This window comes from Alexandromys fortis, unplaced genomic scaffold, assembly GCF_014885135.2.
Source record: "Alexandromys fortis isolate MF-2015 unplaced genomic scaffold, M_Fortis_MF-2015_v1.1 scaffold_3, whole genome shotgun sequence".
Taxonomy (NCBI): domain Eukaryota; kingdom Metazoa; phylum Chordata; class Mammalia; order Rodentia; family Cricetidae; genus Alexandromys; species Alexandromys fortis.
In genome coordinates, this window is record NW_026067909.1 from 8,109,063 (window position 1) to 8,127,844 (window position 18,782).

Sequence of the window (18,782 nt, forward strand, 5' to 3'; positions counted from 1 at the left end):
GGACTCTCAGCTACTGACAAGCATGCACCAATATGCTTTTTTAAAAAGTTGCTGGCTTTGGAGGCTGGTGTGCTGGGTACCACAAAGAGGCTGCAGTGTGGCTTGATTTGTTTCGCAGCTTAGTAGCTGGGGAACTGCTGGAGGACAGCCCAGCCAGATGCACTCACACTGAGCTTAGAGCTGTCCTGCTTGAATTCCATTGCCGATAGGAAGTTTTTAAAAATCTCTTTATGTATTTTTACAGTGTGCCTCAACCACTATTATCAAGAGCTGCTCCAAAACTTGCAAGCATGCTTAAAACCTTTCCCAGGTCACCAAAGCAGATTCCAAAGTGTCCAGAGGTCATTTGAAGGTGACCCTGGAACTGAGAAACTATCTCCTCATGCTGCACCCTCCCCTGCCCCTATAAAGAGATAGTGTGGTAAGGACCTTTGGGTAAGCTGCAATCTGGTTATTCTGAGGTTTGAGGCCAGATGAGGCTGACTCACTATCTAGCCCCAGATAGACCTGTGTGTCAAAAAGCACAGATAAGGACCAATGAGACAGCTCAGTGAGTGACCAAGGCTAATGACCTGAGTTCCATCCCAGGAACATAAATGGTAGAAGAAGAGAACTAACTCCCACAGATTGTTTTCTTGTCTCCACATGCATGTGGTGATGCACACATATCCACTCACATGTGCACACACACAAGTAAATACCATTTTAAAGATTTTTTGCAGGGGGAGGCAAAGGCAGGCAGAGCTTTGTGAGTTCAAGGCCAGGCCTGGTCTACATAGCCAGAGCAACATAATAGAGAGAACCTGTTTGGAGGATGGATGGATAGATAGATAGATAGATAGATAGATAGATAGATAGATAGATTTTTTTTTTCTTAAAAAGAAAGCACAGTAGTTTTTGCTTTTCTAAGCACCCTTTCGCATTACACCTGAAAGACTTGGCCTGCTATTAGGACTAATAGTTATTTGCCCTTAATAGAGTTTTGATCCCTGCGAGTAGTTTGTGACAGCTGAGTGGAGGAAATGAGCAGATTTGGTTCCTGGGATGAGCTGGCCAATGCCTACTCTCACATGAGGGCATCTGATTACTAGGTAGCTTTGTGCAAATCTAATGAGCTGTAAAAATTGTGTGATTTGATAGCACAAAAAAACAGTGTCCTGGGCTTGGGGGCGCCAGGCTAGGCATCATGTTTGGTAGCTGTCTAAGGAAGAAGAAACCAGGAAAGGCAGGTGAACATATCCTTGGCACATGGTGAGCCCAGCATCTTCCAGGAGACAAAACAGCCATTTAAGGACTAAACCAACCCTTCCAGTGCCCTGTGATGCAGCCTTTGGTGGTAAAAATGGATCTTAGATGGTTTTTTAAAATAGCATTTGGAGTATTTCTTCTCCTTTCAAAAGAGTAAAATCCCTTCCTTAAGTTGAGCCGGAAAGGCCGGGCCTGGCAGCTTTCTGCATGAGTGGTCACGACTTCCTGGGTTTGAAAGGCCAAGAGAAGGCCGCTTTGCCTGCTCAGTCCTGATGGAGCCTTTACAACCTGTGAATGGGGAGGTTCCATGAGAAGGGATGTGGGAGAAGGGGGCGGGGTGGCTGGCTCCTGCACAGCTCTGGGGACCTTCAGATGTCGATCCTTTGGGAGCTGCCAGCTTGGTGAGATAAAGCAGGGTTTTTAACAGTTGAGGGCAGATGCCTTCAAGGAGACACGACCATGCATTTCCTGAACCGTCTTGCAGTGGCCACAATGGCCCTCTGCCTGTGTGCCCCCACCCAGAGCCGTTCCCCCATTCATAGAAAGCAGCTTAAGCCACTTAAGCGCATTAGCATCAGGATGGGCCAAGACCTCCATGGGATGCAGGGGGCTGGGTGGCCTTGATGCCCCTGGTTGTTTGGGTACTTGTCCTAATCCTCCACAGTTCCAAGGCAGCCAGACTGATTTGTGACACAGAGTCCAAAAGCCACTTTGGGGGCTTGGCTGGGTTAGCTGATCTGTGCCCTGAATGTCAATGGCCTGGCCTGAAGTGTGCTTGGAGAGTGGCAAGCCTGGGCTGGAATGCTGCACATAGGGCTGGCTAACTCTCCTCATCCCTTGTCTTCATGCACCTTATAGGATGGGTGCTGTGTTGGCACAGCTGCCTAGGAGCACCTGAGGTTTGTGCCCAGTGGGTATCTGACACCTCAATGGGTCCCAGGCAGAAATGAGGGTACAGAGTCCTGAACCTAAGCAATTTTTCTGGGTCCTCACAGCACAGACCCCCAAGGGATCCTGCAGTATAGAGACCTTAAAGGTCAGATACTTCCAGTAAACTGATCTCCTTTTAAGTAAAACTCATTCTCTTTGTTTAAAAAAATAAAAACTAAAAATGTTTCATTTACATATGCCCAGTTGAGGACTGTCACTAGCCCCAAGTAGCTCCTCCTATAACCCCAGCCCAGGTGACAAGGCTCTTGCTTTCTGTTTGACTCAGCTGTTTATACACATTTTTGTGTAAATGATCGGTTGGCTGATAAAGTAGCCACCCCCTTTATCATCAAGGCAAGAGGCAGTTACTGAGAACCTTCATTTGTCTAAGAGGTCTTTTGCTTTTGGCTCCAGGCATCTTGTGTTGCATTGTCACTTGCGTTTGTGAGTGTCTTGTTTTCATCCTCCTGTCAGCTCCAGGCCTCTGTAGTGTATGTATTGGGGCACAGCGGAGGGGGAGGGCTATTGCCTCTAGTGGCTCCTGTGCCTGGCAGGCGGGGCAGTCCCCAACTTTGTCCTGCCTTTCGGGAGAGACCTTTTTGACCCCTTCCTGCATGTATTGAGGCTAATTCAAGCAGGCATGAATTTAATTATCAACCAATGCTCTAGCTGGTTGCTTTTGGCTCAGGAGCACCAAAAAACGCACAGCCAAGCATGCAGCAAGGTTAGTGGTTGCTCCACAGCCAGCCATCCTTTGGTGGAAAAGCCTGTCTGAGCATTTGCTGACTTCATCAGGCTACTTACTGCTCTTGTATCCTGTTACACCCGCCCTCAGTTCTCCTGACTCTTGGCCAGAGCCCAGGACTTGTCTTCTGAGATTCTGACCTTTTGACCGTCCACCTCTGGACCTCCTGGACTTAGTGCCCTATGCCATGGCCCATACTGCAGCTTGATAGCCTTAGCTAGCCCCATAGGGCTTGGGGAGGCTCAGGAGAGACAGCACCAACAAGGAGCCTTTGAAGGGCTCAACTTGCTGCCTGGCATGGACACTGCTAACAAAACCTTGGCTCTTGGAGAAGCATAAGCGTCTTGTATCTGTGTTGCACTCTCAGCCACACTCAGTCAGAACCTTGTATAGCCTGGTGGAGGGCTTTCTGAGTGATAGTCCATAAGGACTGCCTAGCTGGTCTCCTGGATGGATGTGAAATCCTTGTGTCAAGGAACACTGATCTCCTTCCCTTCCCATTGGACATTGGGAAACCATTGATTATGGGCTTTGGGTAAAACCAGCTGGGGCAATGGGTGGACAGACTGGGACTGAGCACCCTTGTTTTCTTGCAGACTCTCTGTACAAAGGCCACGATGCAGACAGTCCGGGCTGCTGATACCAATGAGGTTGTAAAGTTGATATTTCGGGAGTCAGACAATGACCGGAAGGTAAGTGGCTCATGACTAAGGGCAGCCACCCCCAGCCTGAGGAGTAGGAACTGTGCAGGGCACTGAAGCATCTCTGACCCGGCAGGTTGTACTCCAGTTGGAAAAGAAGCTCTTCGACTACTTCAACCAGGATGTCTTCCGGGACAACAACGGCACTGCGGTGAGTTCTATTTTAAGGCATATATGTGGTTATCCTGGATCCTTCCCATGAGACACTCCTGGCCCTGGAGTACTACAAGCACATCTACATGTGTTCAGGCCACCCAGAGTTCAACTTGAGCTCCAGGCTGACTTGGAGGAGGTGATGTATAGGGCTGGGACAGGCTAGGCTAGGCTGCCAGGATTATCATCCTGTCAATAGGCAGCGCAGTGTTCCTATGACCTATGAGCACTGGAATCTCCTGAGTGAGAGAAGTCAGGCCCTGCCTGCTACTGTGGATACTAGAGAGTTCATGGCCTTAGGTATGCAGCACGGGCTTGAAACCTAATTTTGAATAGGGAGAAGCTGCACATATGTGTGATGGAAGTGAGCAAGTCCCTCATGTCCTTATGGGCTTGTGTATTCAAGGCCTATATGTACATGTGTGTGCTTGTGTGTGTGTACACGTGTGTGTACCTGAGTATATAAGCAAATGTCCACATGCATTATGTTAGTTGATGTTTATGTGTGTGCACATGCACATAACATCATTTGTGTGTACAGGTATACATGTATAACTGTAGTGTATATAAGCACATGCATGTAAATTGAAATTTATGTCAAGAATGTGCCACTCAAACCTTCAAGAATACAGCTGCTGGGAAGGCATCTCTAGTCGTGGGCACCTGCGCTGATCTAAGCCACAAGCAGACTGGCACTTAGAGGGGCCTGAATGTAACTGTTGTATGTATGTATGTATGTATGTATGTATGTATGTATGTATGTTTGTTTGTATTATGTATTGGGGCTGGCAGGTGCATGCTGTGGTTAAATACACCCTGCTGGTCATTAAATACAGTGGCCACAGTATAGTTTAGGTTTGGCCACAAAGGTAGAGTTTGTACCATAGAGATTGTCATGACATACTATATCTCCCACCCCCAGCAGAGCTCCACATTTACCAGAACATAGTGAGCTGCATGCCCAGCCCTCCATGCTGTAACCTCTCTTAGGAAGTCACACTAGCCCCTTGCTACTCATCTGGCCCAGAGTCCACCAACTCCTACTATTCAGGTCCAGCAGATGCTCCTTGAGCCTGACCCACCTGCCTTGGGACTGATTACTAACCTCATTCCTGCCACATGCCATGCTGACCTTGCAAGTATCCCTGACTCTACTCCTGCTTGTCCATAGGAGGGCTTCATATAGATTCTCCCCACTGAGTCCTTTAGCGGCCTCTGATAGATTCCTTTCCCTCTCCTTTGGTCCTGCATCAGTGCCCACTGGTCCCTTTTTGCATGCTCAGTCACTCAAAGACTGTGGTCACTGGTGGTTCCTAATAGAGGGGCTTCGCTAGGGCAATGGTTGTGTTATTCTGCCAGCCATGCGCAGGTATAGGTCACTTTCCAGTTCACTTCAAAAGAACAGATCACATTGGGCGTGGTGGCATAGGCCTTTAATCCCAGCACTCAGGAGGCACAGTTGAACTTGATGAGTTCAAGGCCAGGCAAAGCTACATAGTGAGCTGCTGTCTCTGGAAAAAACAAGAGTAGAGCAAGAACCTCATGAGCCTGGGCACCTAGGTGGTATACACTGGCCCCTTCTACATGACTTCCAAGCTTAGGGAAGGCCAGGGGAAGGTGTTTGGGGATCCCGCTAGAGCTTGCTCTTTTGAGCCAGAGAAGTAAAGTCAGTTGGTACTTTGCACAAGGCAAGATGGAGGATACTAGTGTAGTAATATGAAGTGGTGGGGCTTCGTCCCCAGCACCCCGGCCGCCTGGCTAGCTTACACCCCAAAATAACAACATACAAACTGTATTCTTTTAAACACTGCTTGGCCCATTAACTCTAGCCCTTACAGGCTAATTCTCATACCCCGATCAACCCATCTCTAATAAACTATGTAGCACCGGTCTTACCGGGAAAGATTCAGCCTACATCCATCCTGGGTCGGAGCTTCATCACGTGTGCCTCAGAGAGCAGAGCTATCGTGTCTACCCGGGAGAGTGGAGCCTGGCGTCTCTGAGAGGAGCTGCATGGTTTCTGAGCTCACTTCCTTTTCCTCCCAGCATTTTGTTCTGTTTACTCCACCCACCTATGTTCTTACCTATCAGGGCCAAGGCAGTTTATTTAACCAATGACCTTCCTCCATCATACTAGGGTCACCAAGGACACAGGATGTTTTGGAAGAAGCAGAGAGACAGATAAGGAGACTCCAGCAGCTAAGGAGAGAACAGTTTGACCTTGGGCAGCACTGGGAAAGAGAATGTAAAAATGGGTCCTAGAAATATCCAGGGGTGTGCCACTGGGGTCTCGGGGCTCTGCAAGGCTGTCTTAGCATAGAGATGAGAATCAGCTGTGCCACTGAAATGAGCAGCCTTGTTCTTCTCCAGAAGATAATCTGCCTTCAGCACACAGTGTTCTGGCCTTTCTTTAAGGTGGAATTTGAGTGGTTATTCTTGTAGTTCTATTGTCACAAGACTTAAGCAGGAGAGGCGGGAATTCAAGGTCATCCTCAGCTGCATAGAGTTTGAAGCCAGCCTGGGCTACCTGAGACCATACCTCAAAGAGACAAAAGAAGAAGGGCTGGGGAGATTGCTCAGGTTAAAGTGCCTCCCATGAACTAAGTTCAGCTCTCTAGTGTCCTTGTTTTGTTTTGTTTTGTTTTGTTTTTTTAAAACCAGGTTTGTCAGTGTGAATCTGTTATCTCAGCATTGAGAAGGCGGAAAGGGGAGGCTCTTTGGGATTCCCTGACCAGCAAATCTAATTGAATCAGTGGGCTCCAGGTTCAGTGACAAATCCTATCTCAGAATAACTTAGAGAATGACTGAAGAAGACACTTTCACACTGAGCCATGGCCTCATATATATTCACACAGATGTATACAAGCACTCCAGCACACACATACATGAACACACACACAAAAAAAATTTAAGAAAAGGAAAATAATAAGGAGAAGGAAAAATTGCACTAAGCATGTACAGATAGATGTATAGACATGGTACAAGTTTGTCATCGCAGACCTGGGAGGTGAGACAGAAGATCACAGTGTGAGGCCACTGGAAGCTACATAGTAAGAAAGGCCCTGCTGCTTGGTTTGTTTGTTTAATTGATTTTTTTCAGTTTTGCTTTTATTTGTTTGTTTATTCGTTAGTCTTCTCTCATACAATACGTCTCGACCACAGCTTCCCCTTCCTCCACTTTTCCCAGTCATTACCCCATTCCCCTCTCCCCCAGATCCAGTGCTCCTCATTTCCCTTCAGAAAAGAGCAGACCTCCTAGGGACAACAACTGAACACGGCATAACAAGATGCAATAAGACAAGGCATAAACCCTCAAATCAAGGCTGGACAAGACAACCCAGTAGGAGAAGGGTTTGAAGGTGTTGTTGTTTTAAAAAAAAAAGTTTGAACACCCAGGAAATGTTTTGAACTTGACTCTCTTATAAAAGAATTCAGCTTTGAAGTCGGGAGCATTTCCACCAAGTGAGTTCTTGGCACTCGTGCCTATCTGCCAGAAGCTCACCCAAGAAGTCATCAGGTTTGCCAGGTTCCTGGAGCTCAAGTGATACCTGCTTCCAAAGGCTGCTGCTATTCTGAATCTGAGACGTACTTTCAGAAATGTCCTGGGCATACTGCTAATGCCCAGCCTCTGCCCTGATTACACATATTCAAAGGAATTGGCCACCGTCACTCAAGCCAGACTCTGAGTCCCTTCAACCTAATGAGCAGTGGAGATAATCTCATCCTCATGGCCTGGTTGAACACGCTGTGCCACAAGCACTACAAACAAACTACCGTCTGCAGGATGGATGTGCCCGAGCCGGACTCAGCCCCCAAAATCCATCGCATCCTTCATCAACCACCGGTCTTGTACTCGTCTGACAGAAATTTAATTCAAGCTGGCTCCTGAAAATAATTATTGTATTTTAAGAGTAGTAATCATTGGCCGGGACATGATTGAATGTGTCCATGCGTATTGACTTTTTCTATGATTTATAGCTTTGTTTAGTCGATATTCCCATCGAAATTGTATAATTAATTATAAGTGTGGCTGTCAGGGCTGCAGGATGGAGTGCCCTGGTGAGGATTTGGAGAGATTAAATTTTCCTTGGCTGTCCCAGGGCAGGGCTTGGGAATTTTCTAGGTGCTTGGCCTGTTGGATAGAGATGTTTTCTGTGTGTTTAGCAACCGCCCGGGCTCCGGGTGCATTGATTTTCCAAGCCCTTTTTTCTTTATCAGTGCGGTGTCCACGCAGCAACACTGGAATTTGTGCAGCTGGGACGGCTCCTGACAGATGCATGAGGCCAGCAGCTGCTTTATCATTGTCCACACACATCGGGACTGCTTTACACTTTGTAATCAAGAAGAACGTTTAAGATACATGTGAAATTGGTTATCATGTTTGTGAAAAATCTCAAAGAGATACAAATTATCAATTCACCAGCAGTGTGGTGCAATTTCCAATCAGAAACTCCTCACAGTTGATGTCCTGTGTGGGTGGTGGCGGCAGCTTTAAACCCCGCCATCCTGTTGATGTGGCAGTCCTGGAGCTTCGAGCATTCTGCAAGCCAGTCACACAGGACCAGGATTTCACTGACCTGTCAGAGCCAGCTGGTTGAGCAGGGACCCAGTGGCTCCCTACCCTCTGCACAGCAGGAGCTGAGTGAATGAGCTGTCAGAGAACATGCACATTCGAGCTCCAGAGCATCTACCAACAGGCAGCTCTAGCCAGCAGGAAGATGCAGGGCAGGGTCCACGTGTGTCCCCTCCAGCATGAGGCTGGGGACAGGTTAGGGTATGTGGGAGTAATGGTGGGCATGGGCAGAAGGGCATAAGAAGTAAGGACAGAAGACTTGGGGGTTCTTCATCTGCCGTTTCTGAGCTCCCTTACCATCTAAGTAGTTTTTAAAATTAGAATTCCAAATTCAATATTTTTTTCCTTTAAACATTACAAAATTGAGGAAAGGTTCTTTTAGAATAGAGGCCATGGTGTGACAGTTTCCTCAGTACCTTGGTGGTGGGTACCTCAGGTCTAATATCCCAGATAGGATAGACAGACCCTGCGTGATCATTACGAGGGAGACCAAATCTCTACCGGTCTGACCCCCCAACACACACACACACACACTCCCCTCCAGCCCAGGCTTTTTTCACACTGTTCTTTTCACAAACTTGTGTATGGTTGTGTTTATTGGAGCGTGTGCCTGTGTGTGCAGTGGGTTAATGCTTGGATCTGTCACTATTAGCTGGATCTTTCTGGCAAATCCTTGCAGCAGCACTTTTCCCTGCATGGAAGGCGATACATGATGTCCACATTGGTGACTTCAGGCAGGAGCCTAACAGGTAGTCCCTGGCCATCCAGAAATAGGTGCTAACCCTGAAGAGGCTCTCAGGGAATCCTGGCACAGCGCTGCAGTGCCTTGAGAATATTTAAAACTGGAGAATGTTGGATGAGTGACAATGAAGGCCACCCTCACACATGAGGTCAGAGTCACAGGTACTCAACATCCTCACACACATATGGACACACTCATGTGCATGACAAGAATTATAGTTTCTTCACCTTTGGGGAAGTGTCCAGAACTGGTCAGCATTTAGTGGTCTGATATAAGTAGTCTCCCATGTACTCCCTCAGCCCAGCCCACAGCTTTGAAACAAAGTATTTGTGTGTGTGTGTGTAGGCATGTGTACATGTGTATGAGTGTATGTATTTGTGTGTATGTATATGTATGTGTGTATATATATAGTGCTGTGTACGTACATATTTACAGTCATGTATATTGTGCGCGCGCGCACAAACACACACACATATATATGAGTATATGTGCTCAGAATGCTTGTCAAAGAACTTTAATGTTGATAGCACGGCTTTGGTACCAGGGCCATGGCAGAACTGAAAAACTGGAAACCTAGACTGTATGACTAGTGGGTGGGCATGGACCCTTGGCTAGCCCTGTTCATCTGTCCTTCTCATGTCCAGGAGGCTTCTGGCCTGTGGGTGCAAAGGAGGAATATGCAAGGTAGAGAAAAGTATGGCCTAAAGATTCAGATGCTTTATCTGCCCCTCCTGTGCTCACAAACTCCTGTGGACCTTGGCAGTCAGAGGCAGTGATCAAGGGTCTGAAGACAACAGCCAGAGGCACAGAAGACCCACGAAATGTCAGACAGCTGGGGATATATAGAGCTTCTAAAATCGTAGTTGTTGAGAGTAAATGGATGAACATCCAGACTGAGTAGACATAGCTGAAGACAGGATTTAAAAACTAGAGACTAAGTGGAGGAGTGGCCCAGAAACAGCACTAAAACTTAGTGTGGCAGAAGGTATGGAGCAGAGACAAGATGGGTGGACAGAGGGCCCCTTCCAGCAGGAAGAGATCACCTGCTGATTTTCACACCTGTCTACATCAAAGATCCTCAGAAGCAGTGTATCCTGAGCTGAAAGAATGGAAAATCCAGACACCAAGTAAAACAGAGCATTGACAAGAGGAAGAAATCTTACAGTAACCTGAAGAAGTTGTCATATAATGCGTGAAAAAGCAGTAGACAGTCCAGAACCTTGGCAACCAGAAACAATGGAGTCATTTAATTGAAGAGTGGAGTTCCAGTCACCTCTCAGGAGCCTATTCAGGAGACCTCAATGGGTTGCATATCCTCCTTAAAAGTCCACAGTAAACATGGAAAAGAGAAGGGATTTAAGAGGGTGGGCTGCTGTGCTCCACCCAGTCTCCTGAAACTACTCTGAGCAGGTGCTTCTGTGCTTTGGGTCAATGCACCTGTTGCTTATTGTACTTTGTAACTCTGAGCTGCCTCAGGCTTTAGCCGAGACCTTTAGGGAACACTGGCTCTGGACTCACACTGGCAGCACCTCCAAGCAAACTTGTTTCTTCCTGTTTTCTTCATATGCTCAAGACCATGGTAGTGCTAAATGGAAGCCAATGTTGGAGCCAGGCCAGACATGGTCTGAGACCCTCTGGCTTGAGTCTGTGAATGTCCAGCATGCCACCGCATGGCTCTGAGGTTATGAAATTAATAAGGAGGCTCTGTCTGGAGTGATAGCTTACCCTTTCTCCTCTTGCATAATCATAATCACCTCAGAGGGGGATTTTGAGTGGCCTTGACTTGACCCTTATCCAGGGCTAAGTCACTCTGGTTGATAGGAATGGCACCCAGTCTGGTGCTGATCTGATGAAGGCAGCTCTGCGAGGGGCAGGCAGGCAGAAGAGCCATGCCAGTGAGCAGGTAGCAGACTGGCACACAAGTAATTACAGTGTACACATGCTGGTAATTGCGCATTCGAGAATGATGGATGAGGTGGTAGGAAGAAGTGGAGACACGGTGTGGTTCTGAGGGGAGCCCCAGCACGATGCCATGGCTACACACAGCTGTGGCGTAGGACATGATTAATGGATAGTGTCCCACAGGGTGTTCATGGTGACTGGACAGAGCCATGGCTGGTGGGGAGCTCTCCTTCCAGCAGGCATAGGACTCTGATGGAAGCCTCCTGAGGGAGCCAGGCTGCCTGCCACTTTCCCTGCATGCCGTAGTGAATATTTCCACCCAGCTGGCTTCTAGACTGTCACCAGTGTGCAGGCTCAGCCTCAGCTTCTGATGTGCTGAGTTGGTTTTGCTCACTCTGAGGGTCACTTTCGGTTTGGGACATTTCCCCCTCGCTCTGGAAAGGATATTCAGGTCCCACTCGGGTGCATGCTTTCTGGGACGTATTCATGTGTCTCATGTGAGCAGGACCAGGCAGTCTGAGCACTGTTCTTGCACTGCTCACAGCAGAGGCAGCTGGATGGTAGAGCCAGGCTGGCACCCCAGAGTCTCAGTAGTGGGGGATCTTCTCTGAGTAGGGCAAGATCACGCTGGACGCTTGAGTCATTCCTGCTTTTAGGAATTTGCACACAACCCAGGTACACACAGAGCATCACCTTCCAGTGAGGAAATCAAGTGATTCTGTTTTCCTTTCTTTTCTTTAGCTCTTGGAATTTGACAAGGAGTTGTCTGTCTTTAAGGACAGACTGTATGAACTGGACATCTCATTCCCCCCCAGGTAAGGAGCCCTGTACCTGTCAAGAGCAGGCAACTTTCCAGCATCTCCTCAGGTGTGCCTGTGTGCCAGTGTCAGTGTGTGCATCCAGGTGCATGTGTGCACATGTGTCTGTCTGTATGTGTCCTCTGTACATATCACCATGGCATCTTGCACGTGTGTCTGTCTGCATGTATGTCCCTGTGTTGTGTGCATCTGTTTGCATGCATACACCTATGTGTGTGAATTACACCTCCTTCCGTCATTTCTATGGCCGGAAGAAAAGACTGGCTGTGAGTAATAAATGATTCTATTTTTTTAAGACCCCTTTCCAATGTGAAAAAATAAAGTTGTAGATTTGCAGTCACGGGATCTCTGGAAACCTAGGCTCACCATGTGTGGCTTGCCTGGCAGGGAGTTCTGAATCTACCTTTCTGAAGCAGATAAGTACTCGGTGTTTCACTCTGGTGCTCCTGGAACCTTGATATCTGCAACAATGGCACTGGTCCCCTTGAGACATCCAGGGTCTCAGAGTGCTGTAGTGTAAAGCAAGGGGAAAGGCCTAACAGAACATAGTGTGTGCTATGTGGTGGACCCACGTAAGCTGCAGGCTTACCCACCATCTGCTGCAGCTGTGCCTTGCCTCTTGGGCTTTTCATTTTCCTGGACACAGTCTACAGAAGGTGGCTCCTGAGGACAAGGATTGTTGCAGGCACGGCCTCTAGCAGCTGTGGGTGTCTTCCTCCCAACTCTTTGATTGTGTCAGATCCCAAGTCTTGTGACCTAAAGTGGTGAGGAAACTTTCCAACAGACTGAATTATGCCAGCAACTTGATCATGCTGCTGGTACCTGTTTCACAGCTGCCTGGCAGGAAATACTGGGCATCTTTTCCTCAGAATGAGGGTCCTGCATCCAATACGTCTGACAGCCAGACAGCTATTCCCCTCTCTGCCAGTGTCCTCTATCTCTGTGCCAACTGGACATAATCAAACGTGCAGTGGGAAGACCCATCCTGCACAGACTAGACTCCTATGGTTCCTTCCTTTTCAGCTGCCAGCCCATACCCCCGACCTAGAAGACTAAGGTGAGGGGATTGGATAGAGTTTTGGAGATGGGGAAGCAGGGCCACAGGCCCTAGTAATTCCCAGACATCTAGTTAGTGCCCAGGCCAAGATATTAGACACTTAACATACTGGTTCTTAGCAGCATGGCTCCAGGAGGTAACCTCATGAGACTCTGACCAGAATATCTGGCCCTACAGCCAGTGGTAACCAGCATAACACTGGATCACATTCATGGGCAACCAAGTGACTCACCAGGTACATCCTGTCAAGCTTTGAGGGACCTGCTCTGGCCCTCATGTGACTCTCAGACACTCTGAATATCCCCAGTGAATCATGGTATTCGTGGAAACATATATATGCCTGGCCAAGAGCTGAGAGGTCCAGGGTCTGCAGTAGGATGGGGACATGCCTGCCCCTCAAGACTTCTGCATTGAATTTAGCATCTGTCTTGAGATTTTTCTCTCACTGTTGCAGTCTTGAAAGTTACCTAAACACCAAAGGTACAGCTTGGGACCTGGCCAGGCTGAAAACCCAGAGGGCCTTTTAGTCTAAGCCCAAGCAGCTAAGAGAGAGCCCTTGACCCACATGACAACCAAGGGACCTGCTTTCCCCAGCTGGCAGGAGCAGGGTTGAAGGCATCTTGACATACTGGCATGTTGTGTTATCAAGAAGGGACCCTAAACGATGACCCCAGCATCTGGAGCCACAAGCCTCCCAGGAAAGTTCCCCATGTCAAGCTGAGGCTGGTGGGAAGTAGGCCCACCCTCTCCAGCCTGTTTGTCAGGATCAAATCCCCTGACAAACTCAGGGAAGTAGAGAGTGGGAAGCAAAGACATCAGTAGATTTTTAAGGCACAGTCTTTGGCACAAAGAGGAAAGAATGTAGGAGCCATCCCTGTGATCAGAGACGGGGAGAGGTTTGTACAGCACAGTGCCAGCATTCCCATATTCCCGCTCAGGGAAGATTAGTTATGCAGAGTACCCCTGAGATGACCGTATTTTTGTTGTTGTTGTTGTTGTTGTTGTTGTTGTTGTTGTTTTTCAAGACAGGGTTTCTCTGTAGCTCTGGAGCCTGTCCTGGAACTAGCGCTTGTAGACCAGGCTAGCGTCGAACTCACAGAGATCCACCTGTCCCGGCCTCCCGAATTCTGGGATTAAAAGGCGTGCGCCACCACCGCCCAGCAAGATGACTGTATTCTTATTCCAGAACTGAGTTAGTTACGTGACTCGTCATAGGGGATGTTCAGAGACAATTGAGGAAGTTACCCTTAAAATATGGTAGCATCCTGGATATTAGGGTAGAGCTAGGCAAATATATGAGCCCTCAAAAGCAGGGCTTCTTTGGTGAGGGTGTCACATTCTGAGTTGTGAAGAGAATTCACGTGTCATACTAGCCTGAAAGGTGACGAGAACCAATAGTCACCCAATGGAAGGCCAGTAATGAAATGAAATCATAATGCCATCATCCCAATGAGCAGAGGCACTCTTAGGCATGACAGGGTTATTGCCTCTTCTTTGTGCTTTGAGACTCTGAGCTGGGTCCACCCAGGCACCCAGCCCAGGGAGACTTAGGAGCAATCTGTTCTGTGAACTGGTAGTCTGCTAGACTGACAGACATCAGCGAAGGTTAGTGGAGGACTTGGGGTATTTGCTGTGAGAGCATCTGTATCCCATGTCAGATCACAGAGGCTCCCACCAGCAAGCTTCATCTACCTCAGTGGTCACAGTTATCTTAGAAGCACCCTGCCTTGCAGGCCTCATACTCCCATCTTGTAGCTCTTGTCTGTTTTGGTCATGAGACTGAGCTTTGCCCTGTGGTCAGGGTCCTGCTCTGCCTCCCACCCCTTGGAGTTGGGTACTGAGGCAAACTTCACCACCTGTCCATGTCAGTTACTACCTTGCAGGATCCAGACATAGAACATATAGACCCTCATGCCCCTGAAGCCTGAATAAGTTGCCCTCCCTGGCATCTGTGGACATCTTGCCTCTCTGGCTTCACCATCACACATCAGAGGATGTGTGTGCCCAGGCCAGCTGCCAGCTCAGAAGGCATACTCTATGGAGACCACATGAACTGAACATGTTCAGTATTGTATACTGAACACATGGAAGGCACCAGTACCTGTTGGCTAGTCTTACACATATTTCTCTTTATTTGGAAATAGCATTCAAGTTTTCACGATGGATAGGGAGAAAGGAGAGATGATCTGAATTGAATGTTATGTCCAGAGTGTGCTCTAGTCCCCATTCTGAGAGGCCTTTGACTCTCTTCCGGTCATAACATGCTTCTTCAGCATGGGCTTCAGCAACGGCTCCAGAGACCTGTCCCCAGAACTCAGGATACACATAGTGTCCTCCACCACCACTTCACGGGGTGATGCCCCTCATGCCCAGAGAGCACTGATGTTCCTTCTCCATTCTTAGTCTATAATAGAATAGGTAGTCTTGGCCTAGGTGTGATGGTGCACATTTTTAATTCTAATACTTGTGAGACAGAGACAGTACCATCTCTGAGTTTGAGGCTAGCTAGATCTACACAGTGAGTTCCAGGTCAGCCAGGGCTTCACAGTGACACAGGGAGACCCTGCCTCAAAAAAATAAAAAAAGCTAGCCTTAGGCATACTGTATGCATAAAAATGTGTATGTGAGTGTGTGTGTGTGTGTGTGTGTGTGTAGATATCCATGGGTGATGATGTTTGCACAGAAAGTACTATTCATATTTTGTTCATATATGTGCATGTGCACACTATATGGGGCTTGAATATGATATATAGGATGTATATATATGATGAACTATTTGTATACATGAGTATAGTATAATATATGCATATATGGTCTGTCCATATGTGCATAGACCTTTCTGCTGGAAAATGGGTATTCACACATGTGCATCAATGTGTGTATGTATACACACATTTCCCAGCTTTCACTCCCAGGAACCATGTTTCTCCCAGGGTTGGGGTTGAAAGGGTAAGTATTTACTCTGCACAGGATCTGCCCTGCTGTGACTGCAGCACTGAGGGTGATGATGTGAGCATTGCCCACTTCTTGCCCAGGCACTTCTGCCCTTCCTGTAGTCGTCTTTGCCCCATCTGTGCAGGAGGAGCACCATGGAAGCCATTGTCATCTTGGTGCCGTGATGAGTGGTTTTACCTCCTGGATCTTGGAAGGATCCAGGGTTCCTTCACCCTGAGGCTCACACACCAAATTTCATGTAGTCCCAAAGCAGCAATAACCAAAATGCCAAGAACTGTGGAATGGACATTTGGAGTATAAGCAAACACCTTCAGGCCCTGAGAACAAATCCACAATCAAAGTGTGCATAAGCCATCCCACGTGAATTGGACCCTTTGGGGTCCTGTATGCACTTCACTACCAGTCACACCTGCTGAGGCACTGAGCTCGGCATCCTCCACCTTCGGCGGGATCTGCTGATGCATTTCTGTCCTGTGTGCACTTTGCCTAATACAAAGATGAATTTAGAAAGGGCAGTTTAAGTGCTATGCAGACCAGAACCTTTACTCAGGGAACGCTGAATGGGAAGAGCTCCACCCTCATCAGTGGACAAACTTGGCATAAGATCAGTATTTTTAAATGACACGTATGTTTATAACATGGATGTTTCACCTCCGGTAACTTTAGCATTGGAAGTAGCATTGGTCACATTTGCCAAAAATCCAGAAATTGTACTTATATCTGTGACTTAGAACCCAGTCAGGGAGCAAAGAGGCCATGGGACTGGTCTGTCACTGGGTCCTGGTTGCACAAAGTCTGTGCATGCAGCTTGGGACAGTCGGTGAACCAGTGGACAGAAAAGCCATGACTGTAAGCTGTGGTCACCTGAGATCCAGTATGAGCAAGCTGTTCCTGATGCCATTGCAAAGGGAACCAGGGCAGGCTCCAGCCTCACCTCCAGTCTCCAGGACACTTGTGGCACCTCGGCAGCTAGGATCTTCTACTTAGGCACTTCATTGCTCAGAATCCTTGTGCTCTGTTCATTTTCTTTGGCTCTAGCTCACGTGTTCCTCCTTTTTCAGACATTTTTTTAAAATATTTATTTATTTATTTATTATGTATACAATATTCTGTCTGTGTGTATGCCTGAAGGCCAGAAGAGGGCACCAGACCTCATTACAGATGGTTGTGAGCCATCATGTGGTTGCTGGGAATTGAACTCAGGACCTTTGGAAGAGCAGGCAATACTCTTAACCACTGAGCCATCTCTCCAGCCCCCCCTTTTCAGACATTTTGATAGCAGCTAGTATCTTTGCAACCTAGTGTCTACTCATTGCGTCTAGATCTCAGTGCATGTAGATGTTTCCCCAATGAAATTCCTTCTGTGATACACGTGCCAGGGCTAAGTAGCCCTTGATGCCAGTGCCTTTGATGTGCTGTGTAACCAACATCAAAAGCAGTGTGGGGACTGAGAACAGGTGACCTTTTGCCAGGTGAAAGCAGAGAGGCTCCCTGCCTGGCAAAATGGGGTTCAGCCCTTCCACTCTCCCTATTCTGAGGACAGCCTCAATACTACCTAATGACCTTCTTATGCTTATTTTCCTACAGCCCAATGAGGGCCAAGAATTGAAGCAAAGGCATGAGTTACACTGGTTTCCTCTCCCCACCACCCTAGGCCTGCACTGTAGGACTCTCAAACACAACAGGCTTTGTGCTTCCCACAATGTGGTCGTGGGGGCCATGGCAACACTATCCAAGCCTAGCCCGCCCAGGTCTTGAGCCTAGCCTTGTCACCAGAGCCAGGCAGGCTGCAAGCAAACAGCCAGCAAAGGGCCGCTGCCCACATCCTGACCAAGTTCGAGGGGCAAAGAGAAAGGGAGGCAGTGTGGAGGCAGCACAGGTGGGCAATTGTTAATTTTATCAGCACTGCAATTAATTATGACGATTATTCCCGGAGCTGTATGGAGCCGAGATAGGCAGGTTTGCCCTGCCTCCCACCCCTTTTGGGTTTGCTTCCAGATAAGTCTGCATGCACAGCTCTGCTTGCATTAATCATCTACATGCGGCCACATCCAGGCCTTGCACTCAACTGAGCAGCCCCTCACCCCTGAACAGAAGATGGGATGAATGACTCATACCCAGTGTTGACCTCTCCAGGCCTTCCTGGACCAGAACTTCCTGCTTTTGTATTTTGGGTGTTGTAGAGTACCTCAGGCTATGGAGCTGAGGGCACTCCCCCTCAACTTCCTCCAGCAGCAGAGTTTGCCTTGAGTCCTATAGGATCCAAGGGAACAGGGACCCCTCCCCAGGATTTGTTAAATGTAGACAGTATTGGGGGATACAGGGAGCATCAATCCCTGTCTTTCCCACTGTTCTCTTCTATAACTCAGGGAGTCTAGTTTGGCTAATCAGTGACCACCTGCAGATCCTATCTCTGGTGGCATAAGGGTTTTCCTTGCCTCCCGCCTGTTCTGGCTTTGTAGGTCTACAAGCTCTCAGGCTATTCACTGACTACATCTGTCTACAGACTCACTGGCAGGTCACCTGTCATGTCCAAACCCAGACCTCAGTGTTTCCACTGGACTCTGGTCCTGGGCCAGCAGTAAAACATCCAGCAAGGTCTCCAGGACAGCAGGGTCTCCAAAGATGGTGACCTGTGCTTAAAAACCATGTCAGGGCTGATGTCAGACATGAGATGATGACTTCTAAGAGCATGCTAAGTACACGGCAGAGTAATGAACACTTGTGATCCCAACACTTGGGAGGTAGAGGCAGGAGTTCAAGGTCATTCTTGACTACACAGTTTAAGGGAAGCCTGGGATTCAGACAACCCTGCCTCAAAAAAACAAACAAAAACTAAGAGGGCCAGTAAAGTGACCAAGCAGGTAAGAGCACTGACTGCCAAGCCTGGTGACCTGAATTCAATTCCCAGGACCTGCATGATAGAAGGAGAGAACCAGCTCCCACAAGTTGTCCTCT

The 18,782-nt window shown here is 48.1% G+C and overlaps 1 protein-coding gene across 1 annotated transcript in view; it reads left to right on the forward strand.

The window, feature by feature from the left end:
* Positions 1 to 18,782, forward strand: part of Inpp5a (inositol polyphosphate-5-phosphatase A) — a 194,325-nt gene that overhangs the window by 169,027 nt on the left and 6,516 nt on the right. Inside the window, exons 10-12 of the mRNA XM_050137015.1 lie at positions 3,520 to 3,615; positions 3,701 to 3,775; positions 11,736 to 11,809. Of these exons, the coding sequence (XP_049992972.1) occupies positions 3,520 to 3,615; positions 3,701 to 3,775; positions 11,736 to 11,809 (245 nt within the window). The remainder of the gene's footprint in view (positions 1 to 3,519; positions 3,616 to 3,700; positions 3,776 to 11,735; positions 11,810 to 18,782) is intronic.